This window comes from Acartia tonsa, chromosome 2 (genome assembly GCF_053477335.1).
Source record: "Acartia tonsa isolate MP-2025a chromosome 2, ASM5347733v1, whole genome shotgun sequence".
NCBI lineage: Eukaryota > Metazoa > Arthropoda > Copepoda > Calanoida > Acartiidae > Acartia > Acartia tonsa.
In genome coordinates, this window is record NC_137261.1 from 54,058,461 (window position 1) to 54,074,975 (window position 16,515).

Genomic DNA, 16,515 nt, shown 5'->3' on the forward strand with positions numbered 1-16,515 from the left:
CAAAAATAGTGGCGGCCCATCCATATGGCAGCTGGGTAACAGCTGCAGCCCAGCTGGGAGCGGCCAAGAGTAGAATGAGTATATAGGGCTTGTGACGTGTCTAGGGGTAAGTTTTTATGGGTGCTGACCTCAAAAATACTACCAAAAATAGTGGCGGCCTGTCCATATGACAGCTGGGTAACAGCTGCAGCTCAGCTGGGAGCGGCCAAGAGTAGAATGAGTATATAGGGCTTGTGACGTGTCTATGCATGGTTAGGTTTTTATGGGTGCTGACCTCAAAATTACTACTATAAATATTGGAGTTTCATCCATATGGTGGCTGGGTAACAGCTACAGCTCAGCTGGGAGCGGCCAGGAGTAAAATGAGTACATAGGGATTGTGACTTGTCTATGGTTAGGTTTTTATGGGTGCTGTGCTGACCTCCAAAATACTACTAAAAATAGAGGCGGTACATCTTTATGGCAGCTGGGTAACAGCTGCAGCTCAGCTGAAAGTGGCCAAGAGTAGAATGAGTACGCAGGGCTTGTGACGTGTCAAAGGGTAGGTTTTTATGGCTGCTAAGCTAAAAAAAACTACCAAAAATTGTAGTGGCCCATCCATATGGTTGCTGGGTAAAAGCTGCAGCTGTGCAGTTAGCCAATGTTTAAGACTCAGCTGTAGGAACTTTTTGGGATTATTGAAGGGTAACCAAATATTGAATACTTCAGTATTTATTTAGTTGTTAAACAGCTGAAATTTGCTGAGAACAGTTACCAACAGATAAAAGTAAAGGTTTAAGACATTGCTTGTGATGTGTCAAGGAGAATATCAAAAAATTTATTATTTCAGTAGAATTAAACTTCTCCCAATTAACATTATAACTTTTTTTCGTGTACATATTACTAGTAACACTTTTTTAATTTCTAGATTTCACTGAAAACTACCAAAAACCTCTGAAAACAGTTATCAACAGCCAAAAGTATATGTTATAGATATAGCATGTGACATTTCAAGGGGTAGGTCTTTACTTTTTATGGGGGTGTTGAGCTCAAAAATACTACCAATATTAATGGGGGCCCATCCATAGGGACGCTGGGTAACAGCTATAGCTGAGCAACAGCCATTACCCTGATGCCATATGGATCGGCCTTTCTATTTTTGGGGAGTATTAATAAGCTTGGCACCCATAAAAACTTACCCCACACATCACAAGCTATGTCTTAAACTTTTACTTATGTCTGTTGGTAACTGTTCTAACAACTAAATCAATACTGAAATATTTAATATTTTGTTATCCTTCAATAGTCCCAAAAAGTGCTCACAGCCGAGTCTTAAACAATAGCTTACTGCACAGCTGCAGCTGTTACCCAGCAACCATATGGATGGGCCACCACTATTTTTGGTAGTTTTTTTGAGCTTAGCACCCATAAAAACCTACCCCTAGACATGTCACAATCCCTATCTACTCATTCTTCTCTTGGCCGCTCCCAGCTGAGCTGCAGCTGTTACCCAGCTGAAATATGGATGGACCAATACTATTTTTGGTAGCATTTTTGTGCTCAGCACCCATAAAAACCTAACCATGGACAAGTCACAAGCCCTATGTACTTATTCTACTCTTGGCCGCTCCCAGCTGGGCTGCAGCTGTTACCCAGCCGCCATATGGATGGGCCGCCACTATTTTTGGTAGTATTTTTGAGCTCAGCACCCATAAAAACCTACCCCTAGACACGTCACAAGCCCTATCAACTCATTCTACTCTTGGCTGCTCCCAGCTGTGCTGCAGCTGTTACCCAGCTGCCATATGGATGGGCCGCCACTATCTTTGTTAGTATTTTTGAGGTCAGCACCCATAAAAACCTACCTCTAGACACGTCACAAGCCCTATCTACTCATTCTACTCTTGGCCGCTCCCAGCTGAGCTGCAGCTGTTACCCAGCTGCCATATGGATGGGCGGCCACTATTTTTAATAGTATTTTTGAGCTCAGCAGCCATAAAAACCTAACCCTAGATACGTCACAAGCTATATTTACCCTTCATACTGCTGGCAGCTCCCAGCCGTTTTCAGCCGGTTCTAGCCGTTAAGCAGCTGGAACTAGAAATTTAAAAAATGGTTATTGCTATCATTTACCATGAATTAAACCAAAAATATGTTTTTAAAAGTTGATTCCTACGTAATTAATGATGAATTTGCCCTGAAAATAGGCAAAAAACGGCTAAACGGCTGAGCTGCCAGCCGCCAGCCGTTACTTTTCCAACTTTTTGTTCGATTTAGGGAAAAAAGACCTACCAAGGATTACTCATGCAAAATTTCAGATCGAAATTCGAATTCTAAGTGCCATTTAATCACTGATTACGAGATGGTTGCATTAAAAACCCCCCCCTTATATATCCTTGTTCTCTGTACAAAAGCACATCAAACTTGTAAAAGGTGTTTTTCATTATCTCTAAAAATGCAGCCTCTATGATAGGTGTATGGTGTCAAAAAATGCCTTGTGTGAAAAATGTTGATCAAGAAAAATTAAAATAACTCATCTATTTTGTATAAAAAAATCTTAAAATTTCAATATTTATTTAGGAAAAGGTCTAAGAAGAGTACTTTGATTAGTTTTAAAGGTGAAATGCTTTTTGCCTCCTCACAAAAGCATTTTTAGAATACTGCAATTTGTCATTTTTTCATATTTCTTGATTATGATGCACGTGGTTTAAAAGAATCTTCTATAATAACGTAGCTTATAGTAAAAAGAAAAAAAACCTTTTTATTTGACAAAAAAATCTCTTAAGATGAAAAAGTTATCAAGGTTTGAATTTTTAAAATGAATATGCCTTTTAGAAACCCTACCCTATTTAAATGAAGTTATTATGATGGATTATAACACACAAGTATAATTTGTCAAAAGGGGGCGGAGATTTTGGAGATTAAATCCAGTCTTGCACCAAATATAGAGGAAATTCAGGGGGAGGGGGTAGGAATTTAAGTAACAAGATGAAATATTTACGGTCATGAGCTGGTTTTCCAGTCATGGAGCATTAAATCTTAACAATAGATTGCAACAAAACGTTTGATTTATAATGTGATAATTTAATTTAAATAAATTGTATTTTTAAGATGTTAAATATTTACAATCTGTTGAATACAAATTTTAATAATCAAAAAATATGTTTGTATATCTTTTTAGAATAGTAGACATTTTTATTATTCATAAATCTACCTAAAAAGTACAAAATAATGGCCGAAAAAGTCATCACACACACTTTTTGAAATCTTTATGCTCTAAAAAGCACCGTTGTTTTCAGAGATATTCAAAAACACCTTTTCTATGTTTAATGTGTATTTTTTTAGAGAACAAGAACCTATAATTGTTTTTTGGTTGTGGGGAATATGGTGGGTCCACGCATGAGGTGCATGATCAAATATCTCATGATTTATCGTTCTTAATTACTGACTACTTTTATACAGTGGGAGGCGTAGTGAAACAAATTAGTTGGGGGGGAAAAGACCAATTCAACGGTGTGCGGTCATTTCCGCATATTATCACATAAGCATATTGTTTTATCAATACACAAAAGCAAATTAAATTAGAAGTTGTATACAGTAGTGAGTGTAATGGATCTAAAGGGATAAGACAATGGCTGATAAATTAATATACATCCCCGATGATGATACTTAGAATAACCCCTTATGTAGATTAAAATTTGTGGTTAAAAAGTGTGAACACTCAACCTATTGATGCAACCAATTCAAATTGACTCAATCCCCAAAATTGTTAAGCTAATAAATAAGAAAACGTTATTTAAAACTTTGGGGACTATTGTCATTGCCCACTCTTTCTCTGCTGTACAAAGTTTATACTGTGTTAACAAGGACAAAAGGGATGAAAAGTAGAAAATGTTTTTTTTCATGAAATAAAAGAAATATATTTTTTTCATTAAATAAAAAAAATATATTTTGTATCATGTATATCAAAATATTGTAGATCCTCAATAAATTTAGCTGAGTAATTTACCACATCGTATTATAGACATCTTTCCGTGGATAATAAGTAAAAACAAGGTTCCAAATGCCTGAGCTAACAAAACTGGTGCTAATATTATGATATTTACTTACTACTCATTTAAAATTTCTGTAATATTAATAGTAATAGAGTAGCCCCGCTACTCTAAATTATTTTGTTTTATACCAACTAAGAACTAACGGCAAATTTTCAGATATTTAAATTAATTTTTTTAAAAAGAATTAATTAATTATTATTAAAATCTCAAAAGCTTTTTTTCTAAGTTTGTTTCAAAAATTAATTTAAATACTATGAAGAAAAAAAATACTTTATCGATGTACTTAATATCTTAATGTACTTTTCTTCAATTTATACATGGAAACGTTTTATGGGGGCGTTGTTCAAAAAAGTGGTTTAAACACCACCAATAATTAAAATTTAAACAAAAATAAAAATCTGTATATTAATGTATTTTATATACATAGATATATTTAAATCTTTTATTACAAGCGACTTTAGATAAAGTATCAATTAATTCACATGCGTCGCATGTGTTTGAATGTATTCGCATCAATGTAAATTATGTTTGCAGGGATAAATGGAGTTGAAATATGGATCTTGAAATTGTTGGCGAATTTTATCTATAATTTAGATGTCTGTCAACCCTTAACGGTCGGGGGGTGGGGGCGTTTTTTTTCTATCCTGTTTTTTCTATCTCATTTTCCATTTTTTCCATCCTGTTTTTTCTATCGCATTTTCTGTGTGTGAAAGATAAAGAGCCCAAACTGCTTGACTTTTTAAGTATGGGTATGACACATAACTGAGAGTTGGAATTTTTTTAATATCTCCATCCTGGAGGGCACAGGATGCCAGCAAACCTGGCAGGGTCATCCAGGAAAAGAGCAAAAATATTTTTTTGACTAAAGCATTTATCATGCCAAAATACTAAAAAATCCTCTAGTAGTACATCCTTATATAAAATACAGGTGTTCAAGTCACTTTCAGGTTCCAGGTATGATCCTGCAGGTCCTGATCCTCCAGGTCTCCAGAAATCTTAAAAAGGCTCCTGTGGCCGCAATTTTTGACTTAGATACTTCAAATTTTAAACTTAAGATTTTCTTACATGTTTACATTACATATTAAAATTTCATGAAGATCCGCCGCCGTTTTTCTGCCGACCGCTGACTGCGGCGGCTTGCAGCTGCCAAGTACAGCTGCGGCCGCAGAAATTTATATTTTGATATTTCTAATGTAAAATTTACATAAAGATAAACATTTTCTGGAAAAAAGTTTTTCTTCTAGCTTCAAAAATAAGAAAATTACAGCCGTTTGAAATTTTTAAGTAAAAAAAGACCTAAAAACAAAGGTTGTTAAATAAAAGGGTGAAGGAAGCGAAAATTGACTTAGACTTATAAAAGGTCGGAAATTCATTATCAAACAGGAAACTTGCACAAAAAAATTTAGCCCTCTAGCTCTGACAGTAACTGAGATAATAAGGGGGGCGTTGAACGCCCCCCCCCCCCCCCCCCGACCGATTAAGGTGCGGCAAGGGGCCCGACTGTAAAGGATTAATGTAACTTTTTTACTACATTTATTTTTAATTTTTTATATTTTTTAGGTATTTTCCTTATAGGATTTCAAACAGAGTGATAGATTAACAGGGAGAAAAAACAAAGTGAGTTGCAGTGTAGATTTGCTTTTAAAAATTAGTTTATTTGCCAACATTTTCCTGCCATTCAACTTTCTCCTCACCCTCAAATGGTTAAAGATTCAAAAATAAAACAAATATATTCTGTTCAAGTGTACTCTGGTTGAGAAAAATATTGGAAAATTAATCAGTATTATTCTGTTAGTGAGTAAATTCATATCAGCTTTTTAAAAGCAAAGCTTTTATATAATTAAAGTCTGTCTGTCTGTATGTAAGTTTATTATTCTGGCAGAGTTAGCTCTTCTGGTTAAATTAAACAGGTTAGAATTGTCCTATTAATTTCAAACTTTGTATAATGATTCCTATAATAATTAGGTATGGTTTTTGAATTGTAGCAACTTTATAATTGTTACTAGAAAGTACATCTAAAACATGATGATTTTTTATTTATTCAGCTAATTTTTGGGATTCTGATTCCTATTACAACAAGGTACATTGTTATAAGCAAATCATCTCTATAAATAAATTGAAAATGTCCTTAAAAATTCTCCTGTATTAAAGAAGATTGCAACAAATTTACTTTACTTCAAATTTTTTTTAGACCTGTGTTTAGTATTCTTCTTATTAAGTTCTGATACGCTACAAGTGTTTATGTTCGTTTGTCCTACATTTCAGAGGTTTTCTTATATGGATGTTGCCAAATGAGGAAGTCTGTAATAAGATATGCGCCAAAGGGCAATAATAGGTAAATTTTGTTAATTTTATTATAATTCATGTATAATCATATCCATATTCCATAAAAAAATTTAAGGTGGAAGTTTGTACACTTACAGATTTCATCCTTGGACTTTCCCTCTAGGGGCTAGTGGAGCAAAACAGCTCTAGACCAGCCAATTTTGTATGTAGTCTATTACTGTAATCATAAACATATAAAAAACTTAATTGGCGTCGGCAACCGCCGTAAACGCCGAAAATGGCGGTTTCCGTTATTTGCCGTTTTTCGGCGATGGTCAAAAAATATTTTTTTTGTTATGTAAACTAAGAGTTCGTCCTAAAATTTGGTTATCATAGCTTTAGAATTGGCCGCTCTACAGCTGTTTTAATATTTAGCGGCTGGCAAAAAAAATGAAATAAGGGGGGAGGGGGGAAGTTAGTACACTTATAGGAAATGAAATTCAATAGCAAATTTTGCCCTGGCTTGTTTTTCTAGTTATCAACCTAATTCTTTTTGTAAGCTCTCTTACATGACTGGATCTACCTATAAAACTTTAAAAATTTAATTTTGTGACTTTCCCTCTAGGGGCTAGTGTGGCAAAAGAACCCCCCAAACACTAAAAATTTAGGTTCTGAGTTTATTTTTAGAGATATTGAGATGATTTTTTTTTTCCAGAAAACTTTTTTAACATAACCAAACTAAGTAAACATTACAGATTTCATTTTGAGACTTTCCCTCTAGGGGCTAGTGGAGCAAAAGACTCCCAAACAGTAGAAATTTTAGTTCTAAGCTTATTTTTAAAGATATTGAGATGATTTTTTTTTCAGAAAACTTTTTTAACATAACCAAACTAAGTAATCATTAAAGATTTCATTTTAGAACATTCCCTCTAGGGGCTAGTGGAGCAAAAGACCCCAAAACACTGAAATTTAGGTTCTGAGCTTATTTTTAAAGATATTGAGATGATTTTTTTTTTGTAGTAAACCTTTTAACATAACCGTACTAAGTAATCATCATAGATTTCATTTTGGAACTTTCCCTCTAGAGGCTATTGGAGCAAAAGACCCCCCAAACACTAACATTTTAAATCTGAGCTTATTTTTAAAGATATTGAGATGATTTTTTTTTCAGAAAACTTTCTTAACATAACCAATTAAGTAATCATTACAGATTTCATTTTGAGACTTTTCTTCTAGGGGCTAGTGGAGCATAAGACCCCCATACACTAAAAAATTAAGTTCTGAGCTTATTTTTAGAAATATTGAGATGATTTTTTCCAGAAAACTTTCTTAACATAACCGTACTAAGTAATCAATACATAATTCATATTGGGAATTTCCTTTTAGGAGCTAGTTGAGCAAAAGACCCCACAAACATTAAAAATGTAGGCTCTGAGCTTAATTTTAGAGATATTGAGATGTCTGTCCATCTGTCTGTCAGTCTGTCCATCAGTCCATCAGTCTGTCAGTCAATAATACTTTTGGGAAAATGTGATTTTCTAAGCTGCCATTTAAGATAGAAGGCTAAAATTCTTTGTCAACATTTAATTTGTTGAAAAACTGCTTAATACAGGATAATGTTTATGGACATACTTACATTTTTAGGACTTGATTATAGAGTTGCTTCGCTTATAACATTATAGTTTGTTGTCCCAGGAATAAATACACCAAAAATCAGATCAATCGGATGATTAGATCACAAAAAATTTGTTGTTAAAAAAGTAAAAAAATCAACATGTTTAAAATGGACGTACGGACATTTTGGTAATGGTTATAGAGTTGCTACGCTTTCTAAATCGTACCTAACTATTAAAGGAATCACCATTCAAAATTTGAAATCGATAGGACAATTCTAACATGCCTAAATTAACGAAAAAGCTATCCGTTACGGACGGACCGACAGACCCTAATTATAGAAAAGCTTCGCTTTTAAAAAGAATATTTAGCAATCCTCATAAGAAAATAACAGGATGTTTGTTTAATAGGGGGGAACTTCAACGACCCCCCCCCCCCAAACCTATTAGGGTCCAGAAAGGGTACCGACCGTTTAGGGTTAAACATAGAATAAATTCGCTACTAAAACTTAAACTCTAAAGTCATCCTAGATGTAACACAAATGTTATTTAGTTTCCTGCGAAGTTGTCTCCGATACAACCGCTAATTTTTAAAATCAAATTAATGTTTTTGATATACAAAATAATAATCCTTTAATAATTTTTAGTGCATTTAAATATAGAATGTAAATATTCTAAATAGAAAAAAATAATTTCTATCTAGGCGTTGCAAAGTTTTAAGTTCGCCAAATTTGAGATATGCCAGAAAGCCGGACCCACCTTTTTCCCCACAACCTGTTTTTTCCATATTCCTACTGGTTGTATCAGAAAATCGGAAAACTCAGTTTTTTCTGACTCACCCTGTATATTGCTAAAATATATTATTTTCACAAAAAAAAACGAACCTATTAATGAAATTTTCTTTTAAATGTATTCTTTCCTCTTCAGGTATAGTTCTTTCATCGTCACCATCTAAAATTGTTGATTATAGAATTTTTTTTTTTGTTAACAAAAAAAGCGAAGAGTTAGTGCTTTTAATTGAATTGAATGAAAGAGTAATATTCAGGACCGAGAGCAAGGTTTTATAAGCACCTTCAAGCAGTGATTATGAGTATTTTTGATGAATATGCTAGATTTATTTTTAACATAGTAAAATCAACTAAAAAAGTTTCACCATGGTTTCATATGAAAAAAAAACTGTTTACGCTTTTACTATTTACCAATTAAAACATATGACACCTACCTAATTTAATTTCATGCACACTTTGCAAAATAGTTAATAAAACCAAGCTTCTGTTTGCCAGGATAAGGTTTTCAGGTTCAGGCCGCGACTGCTGGAACAAAGCTTCTTCCAATCTAAGTAGAATTAGATTCTACAGACGGAATTTTAAAAAGACTTACAAAAACTATTTTTGACTTTAGTGTAATCATGAATGCGAAAAATATACGAAAATAATGTAAGGAAAATACATACCTTTCACTACAAGAAGGATAAAAAAGCCTCTGATGAAAGAGAACATGGTACCAAACTACTTGTGACAGATTATAATCAACTTGTGCAAATATAATCTCAAGAGTAGAACATAATATTTCTTCACTTTTCTTGGCAGCTATCTTCACCAACTTTTCAGATTTTACAACAAGTCTTTCTAGGTTTGTCATAGTTATTTCTTTGCTTAATAGTTGCTGTAGTTCAGTGGCTAGAATTTCAATAAAATCTGGGTAAATTACAGTTATAGTTTCCCAACATCTATCAACACTTTTAACATGAATATCCTCAAAATTATCAGTGTCAAGATTAAATATTGATTTCACCAAACTTTTCCCATTTTCTGCTGTAGCAACTATGCTCTGTCTAGATTTGGCCATCAAGGCTGTTAATTCACAAAGAATGTCAACTAGCTTTGGCTTTGTGCTGTGATTGTGTAAGCTTTGAGCAATAAGGTTGATTAGTTTGTGTTGGAATTCATGTGGCAGGGATAGTTCATATTTTAATATTTGTGATACTGTTGTCCAATTCTCCTGAACACATATTAAGTATGTTAATGTGAACGATCAACAATAGGCAGTATAATGCACTAGATAGTTAAAAACGACTAGAAAAGTGGTATATTAAACAGGTATCTGAAGGGATAAGACAATAGACGAAAAATTGATATACATCCCCAATCATGATAAACATTAAGATTACCTCTTCTTTAGATTAAAAGCAGTTTGTAAAAAATAAAAACAATCATAATTAAATAAAAAGTACCCAAGGATTTGAAGCTAACGAATAAGAAATCGTGGTTATAAAACTTTGAGTATCAGTGTAATCTGCTGTACAATGTCCCCTTCCTCCCTGGATTTTTTACAAGCGACGCGACTATGGAATCTGAATAAAACCAGTTTTTTCTAAGCATTAGTTTATTCTTGATTATTCTTTTAAATGAAAAAAAAAGTTTAGGAATTTTTAAGACCCTTACCTGATTTAAACTTTGTCCACTTTCTAATTGTTCAATAATCTTCTCAACTAGTGTAACTAACACAGTTTGAACACCTTGATTTGTCAAACATTTCTCCAGAAGCTCAGGGCTCTTCCTGGATTCAACGGCTCTTTGTAGCAGTTTTCCAACCGCCAAAGGACGAAAAACTTCAGTGAATGATTGTAATAACTAAAATAAAAGTAAATCAAAATAACCCTAAAATCCATCAGCAGCGAAACAATATCAAGCCATATACATTCCGATCGTGATAAAACAAATTGTTAAATAGTTGTATTAAGTTTATTGAACCTTATGACTTGCTCAAAATATTATACATATGTTCGAACGACTATTAGGTAGTCAGTTTACAAGTAAGCAGTACAATATCTTTAAGTATTATCTTGACCATCGTGTATCTCTACTGCAAGTGTGTTTGTGATTCATTTGTTTGTGTATGTACGATTATAGTAAAACACTCGAGGGGGAAGGGGTTAAATAACTGTATATCCCCATCGCATGGTCCTTGTGTCGACTCTCAATTGGGCCATTGAAAATCAACCAATTTTGTCATTTATATCAACGCAGCCTAAAATGTTTAATGTTCAAACGACCATTAAGGAAGCAGTACAATATTTTTAAGTATTATCTTTAGCATCATTTATCTCTACTACAAGAGTGTTTGTGATTTAATTTGTGTGCACTATGGACGGGTGTTAGATTAGTTTGTGTGTAAGAAAATAAAAAGCAAAAGAGATTGTAATATGAAATCTTGATCACGAACGGCTGGAATGGCGAATATCACAAGCATAATTTTATAGAAAATCTGGGTTTACAAAGAAAAATTAAAAGAATCTCCACCTTGAGCCCACTATCAATCTGTACAGAGGCGGCCAGAGCCCAGGTAAACCTGGTCACAGAATCCTCCGCCTCCAGGTTTCCAGCAATCTTCAGGACACTGTCATTGTAAACTGTAATGAGATCCTGTTGGCTACCGAGCAACTTGTCCTGATGGCCAAAACTTTCCAGAATACTGTTCAGGATCAGTAGGGACTCGCAGATATTATTCCCATCCTTTGAAATAAAGTCATTTTAAAATTCACATTAAAAAGTTTGCCTAATGATTATTTTATAAAATCAAAGGTTGGTTACCTACTTAGTGCATTTATTAAAACGTCATAGGTTTGAAAAAGTTATGGATAGCTAATGAAAACAAATTTTCAGCCTATTACACAACAATAATTAATAAGACTGGCTGTATTTTTTCTGCATCTCTTTAAACAATCTCTAGTAGAGATAGAGTTGAAATTTTTCTGGGGTGATAACATTTTTAACCACCAGATGATTTCTAACAAAGAACTTCAAAATAAAAAATATTTGCCTTTAGACTTTGTAATTGTTGTTTCCAGACGTCGGTAGCAATTTTCTTTATTTCTATAATTTCCGTATCTTTGGGTAGACAGGTGTATAGTTGTAGTACTGGGCCAACTGTTTGTTTCTGAAATAAAAATCATTATATTGAAGCGGCTTATAGTTTCTCCAAAAAAAGGGAACAATATTCCAATGTTTGGCCGAATTATGTCGATTGACGTCATGTTACCTTTAAATATGATGTCAATATTTGACAACTTTTTTTTTGAAGACTTGTTAAGCTGCTTTAATAGGTACCTATAGTTTAAATGAAAATTATCATTTTTCATATTTTAATTTATACTTATACAATCAGCTAAATAATATAAATACTTAAAAAGAGAGGGGTAGGTTTCTGGTAGAATCCGTAAAGGTGTGTGTTTTATTGCTTAAAAATAGTAGTAGAACGATAATATTCACTAATCATGTGTATTTCTTATTGAAAAGAACTATAGACAAAATTTTTTTAAAAAGTTAACATAAAGGGGGGGGGGCGAAAGTGACACTTTTTGAAACCCAAACTAAAAGTCAAAGGAACTCAACTAAAAAAAGAGTTACAGGTCTGACATTTTGCATGGCAGTTGCTTTATAGGGGTACAATATGGAACTGTGAAGAAACGGCGGCGCAACCGCCGAAAACCGCCGAAAAAAGGCAACAAAAAATTACGGCGGGAAACGGCGGTTTTCGGCGGTTGCGCCGCCGTTTCTTCACAGTTCCATATTGTACCCCTATAAAGCAACTGCCATGCAAAATCTCAGACCTGTAACCCTTTTTTTAGTTGAGTTCCTTTGTTGACTCTTAGTTTTGGTTTCAAAAAGTGTCACTTTCGCCCCCCCCCCCCTTTTTATCGTTCTACTACTGTTTTAAACTTATAACACAAAACCTTTACGGATTTTACCAGAAACCTACCCCTCTCTTTATCATTGGAATTTGACGTTTTATTATCAATGACTATTAACGTTACTTTCACCAAGGCATTTCAGTACCTGTCCTTTAGGTATTAGGTTGTTACATAGGAACGATATTTTAACTTTAAAGGGGACTATGTACGAACGAGAGCAAGGGATGTTAAGCACCTTCCAGTAGTGATGTAAGGCATTTTTTAGGTTGATATCTTAGTCTCTGTTATAATGAAGGTTATTTTTTTATTTGATATTACTATACTAAAAAATAGTCTATTAACAAAAGAAATACTCAAAATCACTGCTGGAAGGTGTTTAAAATCACTCGCTCTTGTTTGTGCATAGTCCCTTTAAGTAATTAAAGACAAGTTATTATTATATACCTGCGTGCATATATAATGAAGACTGGACCAAAAATACTGGTTACACTGGGCTATTTCAGTATTGCCACCAGCAGATCGATTCCAAAACATCAAATAATCCAGCAGACAACTAGCAATATTTCTGCCAAGGCTTTCCTCTGTTACAATTGTAATAAGATGATCATTGATCAGATTGCTTTTCACTGTTTGTGGTAGATCACATTTATTAAACAAATAGAAAATACATTCAATGATGGTTTTAGTTACAACTCCACAGCTTGGAGACTTTTTGGCTTTTAGCAAGGCCAAACCCTCATTTAGGTATGAGAACCATTGATTTATGAACTTCTCTTTGTCTTGCATGGCGTCAATCCCAAGTTTTTCTAGGAATGGCATCAGCAGGGGAAATAACGGCTCTGGTTTTCCACCAGCCGCTGTTTTCAATGTCGTCCAGATACCTTAAATAATGATTTTATAAAATTATTAGGTCTACAAGTAGCGAATTTAAATGTTGACGATATTTTTTGTGCCAAAAAAATTAAACTATTAAACCTACAGTATTTAGGAAGAATACCTAAACTAAATCAAAAAACGTCATATTTAAAACTTAGATAGATACTTTTAACTTCAGGTTTCAGAATAAGTGTTGATTTAAATTTTTATACCTGGATAAACTGCCTTCCATGGATTGACAAGCGTCCATGGATCCTGTAGAACTCCTAGTAGATGGTAGCTGGCCTCCCAAACTGTGACACCAGCATCCTTGAGGTAGGACAGATAGTTTTAACATTTTTTCAAGGAAGTTTTATGAAAAGGTTTTTTTAAAGGGAGTTAAATCTCAGTTTTTGCGGGTCTTGAAGTTATACCTAGGCTTGTTAAGCAGTGTTTTGGAGCCGGGAGCAGCAACATTTTTGGTGGAGCCGGAGCCGTATTTTTCGTTAAAAACGGCTCCGGCTCCAGATTAGCTAAAATGATTTTTTAAAGTAATATTATAATTTGGCAACGGTCTATTTCATTATAATAAACTAAAAAACTATTGTTACTTAACAAATAGACACACATCCTTTATATAGCTTTAATCAAATAAAAGCAAAATATTATTTATTTTATTTTATCAAATTCAATAATGAACAAAATTGATATATCAATTTTAAGATAGTAGCCGGAGCTAGAGCCAGAGCTCCGCGGAGCCGCATCAAAATTAAACGGCTCCGACACCCTGTTGTTAAGTACTTATTTTTGTAAAAAAAAAATTCTTAAATGAATCTTTTTTTTCAAAATAGGTACCTATCAAAATATGTCCTTTCAAAATGTTGTATTATTTTGACTAATTCACCATTTCTGTTATTTTTGTAATTGTATTTTTAAAATCATCATTTCATTTCTTTTTTTTGTAGGGTAGTGCGGGGTTAATGCGGTCATCGGGTCAATTCCGGTCAAACGACCAACTTTTTTAAAACCGTTTTTTAACGGTGTTCTAAACGTTTGCGAGAGATCTTCAGAAAAGCAAAGTTGTAGTTTATTGCCTATACTTTCATTTCTTACTTTCTCAGATCACTCCTTCTATGATTTTTTTGCCCTCAAAAAGTTGCAAAAAATTTGCAAAAAAAATTTCAAAATAGGCCATGTTCAATCTAAAATTGTGAAAAAATGGTAAGTCCTATCGACCCCCGGGTTTTTGTAAAATGAAAGATATGGCATTCATTTATCGTTAGCAATTGGAGGCGTTGTTCTAACTTGATTTTTTCATAATTTTTTTTTCGTCTAAAAAAAATGGTCTATTCCGGTCACTTTTTTTTACTTTTTTTTATTACTGTATTTATAACTGTATAATACCCTAATGTTTTATTTAGGTGATCTGGAAGCATAAACAACCTAAATGCATGACCTAAGCTTTAATCATTGCCTTGCCTGTTGTGTAATGTACAATACTAGTCATTTTACTGCTTGTATTATGTCATGTTTTGTTGCCTAAGCTTTTCAATTTGTAAAGACATTAAAAATTTTTCAGACACATTTTTATAGTAATGGGAAGAGTATATCACCCAAAGGAACGCCTTAAATATTTTCCTGAAGATGTATCAGCTGCATTGGCTCATGTAAGAAGGGGTATGTCTATTAGAAAGACTGCTAGAAGATTTTAAATTCCATATGAAACCCTTGCATCTTTTTCGTATAAGAGGGTGTTCGAGATTTTTGCGCGGTTTTGATTTTTTATGTCAAATCGGCAAGGATTAATCTAGAAAGGTGTTTAAGGTGTCTATAGAAAGCTCTTTGCATGTCCTAACAAAAAATCCCCAGGATATGGGTTCTATCTCCAAGATTTAGAGTACATATTCAAGATTTTGCATTTTCAAAATTCCTGTTGCATAAAATGTGTTGAAATATTAGAGTTAGACCCCATATCATTTCAAGTTAATTGTCAGGCATGTAATTTTGCATCTTTAGACACCTTAACCACCCTTGTAGGTCAATCCTAGCCAATTTGAGACAAGAAAAAATGTATCAAAAACTGCTGTCAAAACTGGCAGGATTTTTTAAATTAAAAATTTTTTGGGAAAAAATCACTTTTTTCAAGAAATTCCAAGACTTGCGAATCAGAAATTGCCTCTAATTTATGTATAAAGCTTAAAAAACCTAATCATATAATAAAAAGTATGATTTTTTTTTAAAGTTTGCATGAAAAAAATTGCTGTTTTTTTTGCGATTTTACCGACTTTTTTATAATGGGGAAAATGTGGTCAAAAAATTGTCTGATCTGCATGCGACTAGTACTGTTAGAAAGCTAATGACCTTAGCTTTCTACTCATAGTTTAAAATGTAAAAAAAAAAATATTTTAAGGGGGTGTTCCACCCCCCCAAAGCCAACTGACCGAAATAGCCCCACCGGTGGGGTAATTCCGGTATAGGCCAACCGCCGCCCTTTTAACCAATTTTTGACCGACTTCTAGTTGCGAGATCTTAATGGGACCAAGACAGGCTTCTTCGTTATTGCCATATCGTTCATTTGGGAAGTATGTTTTTTTTTAAGTTGAAGCAAAAAATTTACCGGAATTACCCCGCACTACCCTATATATTTCAAAACTATACTATACCTACTACCCATACTTAAACTCAGTGATGTGCACAGAAAATTGTCAGGGAGGGTGTAAAACCTTAGGGGCCCGTAGAAAGGGGAAGGTCGAATTTCAATATTAAATGGGGTATTTAATCTTCTGCACGCTTATACTTAAACTAAATTACTTATGGATCATTCAAAGTTGCCGAAATACCCTAAATATACCTACCTAACTATCAATGAATAAAAAAATGTTAATTTATATCCGTTCCTGATCTCCAAGACAGGTCAGAACAGCCGGAGCTATTTTACTGCCTCTTTCAGCCAAAGATTGTGGCATCTTTTGACACAACTGGGTTAACATAGAGAAAAATGATCGTCGAACTTTGATTGCCTGTAACAGGAAATTACAATTTATTATGAAATTCT

The 16,515-nt window shown here is 33.7% G+C and overlaps 1 protein-coding gene across 1 annotated transcript in view; it reads right to left on the reverse strand.

The window, feature by feature from the left end:
* LOC145312176 (E3 ubiquitin-protein ligase listerin-like) overlaps positions 1-16,501 on the reverse strand; it is a 38,975-nt gene extending 22,474 nt beyond the window's left edge. The window contains exons 1-9 of the mRNA XM_080151363.1: positions 16,356-16,501; positions 13,694-13,788; positions 13,050-13,486; positions 11,735-11,851; positions 11,215-11,427; positions 10,357-10,545; positions 9,366-9,913; positions 9,135-9,247; positions 8,797-8,863 (exon numbers count right to left, since the gene is read on the reverse strand). Of these exons, the coding sequence (XP_080007489.1) occupies positions 8,797-8,863; positions 9,135-9,247; positions 9,366-9,913; positions 10,357-10,545; positions 11,215-11,427; positions 11,735-11,851; positions 13,050-13,486; positions 13,694-13,788; positions 16,356-16,450 (1,874 nt within the window). The 5' untranslated portion in view covers positions 16,451-16,501. The remainder of the gene's footprint in view (positions 1-8,796; positions 8,864-9,134; positions 9,248-9,365; positions 9,914-10,356; positions 10,546-11,214; positions 11,428-11,734; positions 11,852-13,049; positions 13,487-13,693; positions 13,789-16,355) is intronic.
* Between the last annotated feature and the right edge of the window lie 14 nt (positions 16,502-16,515).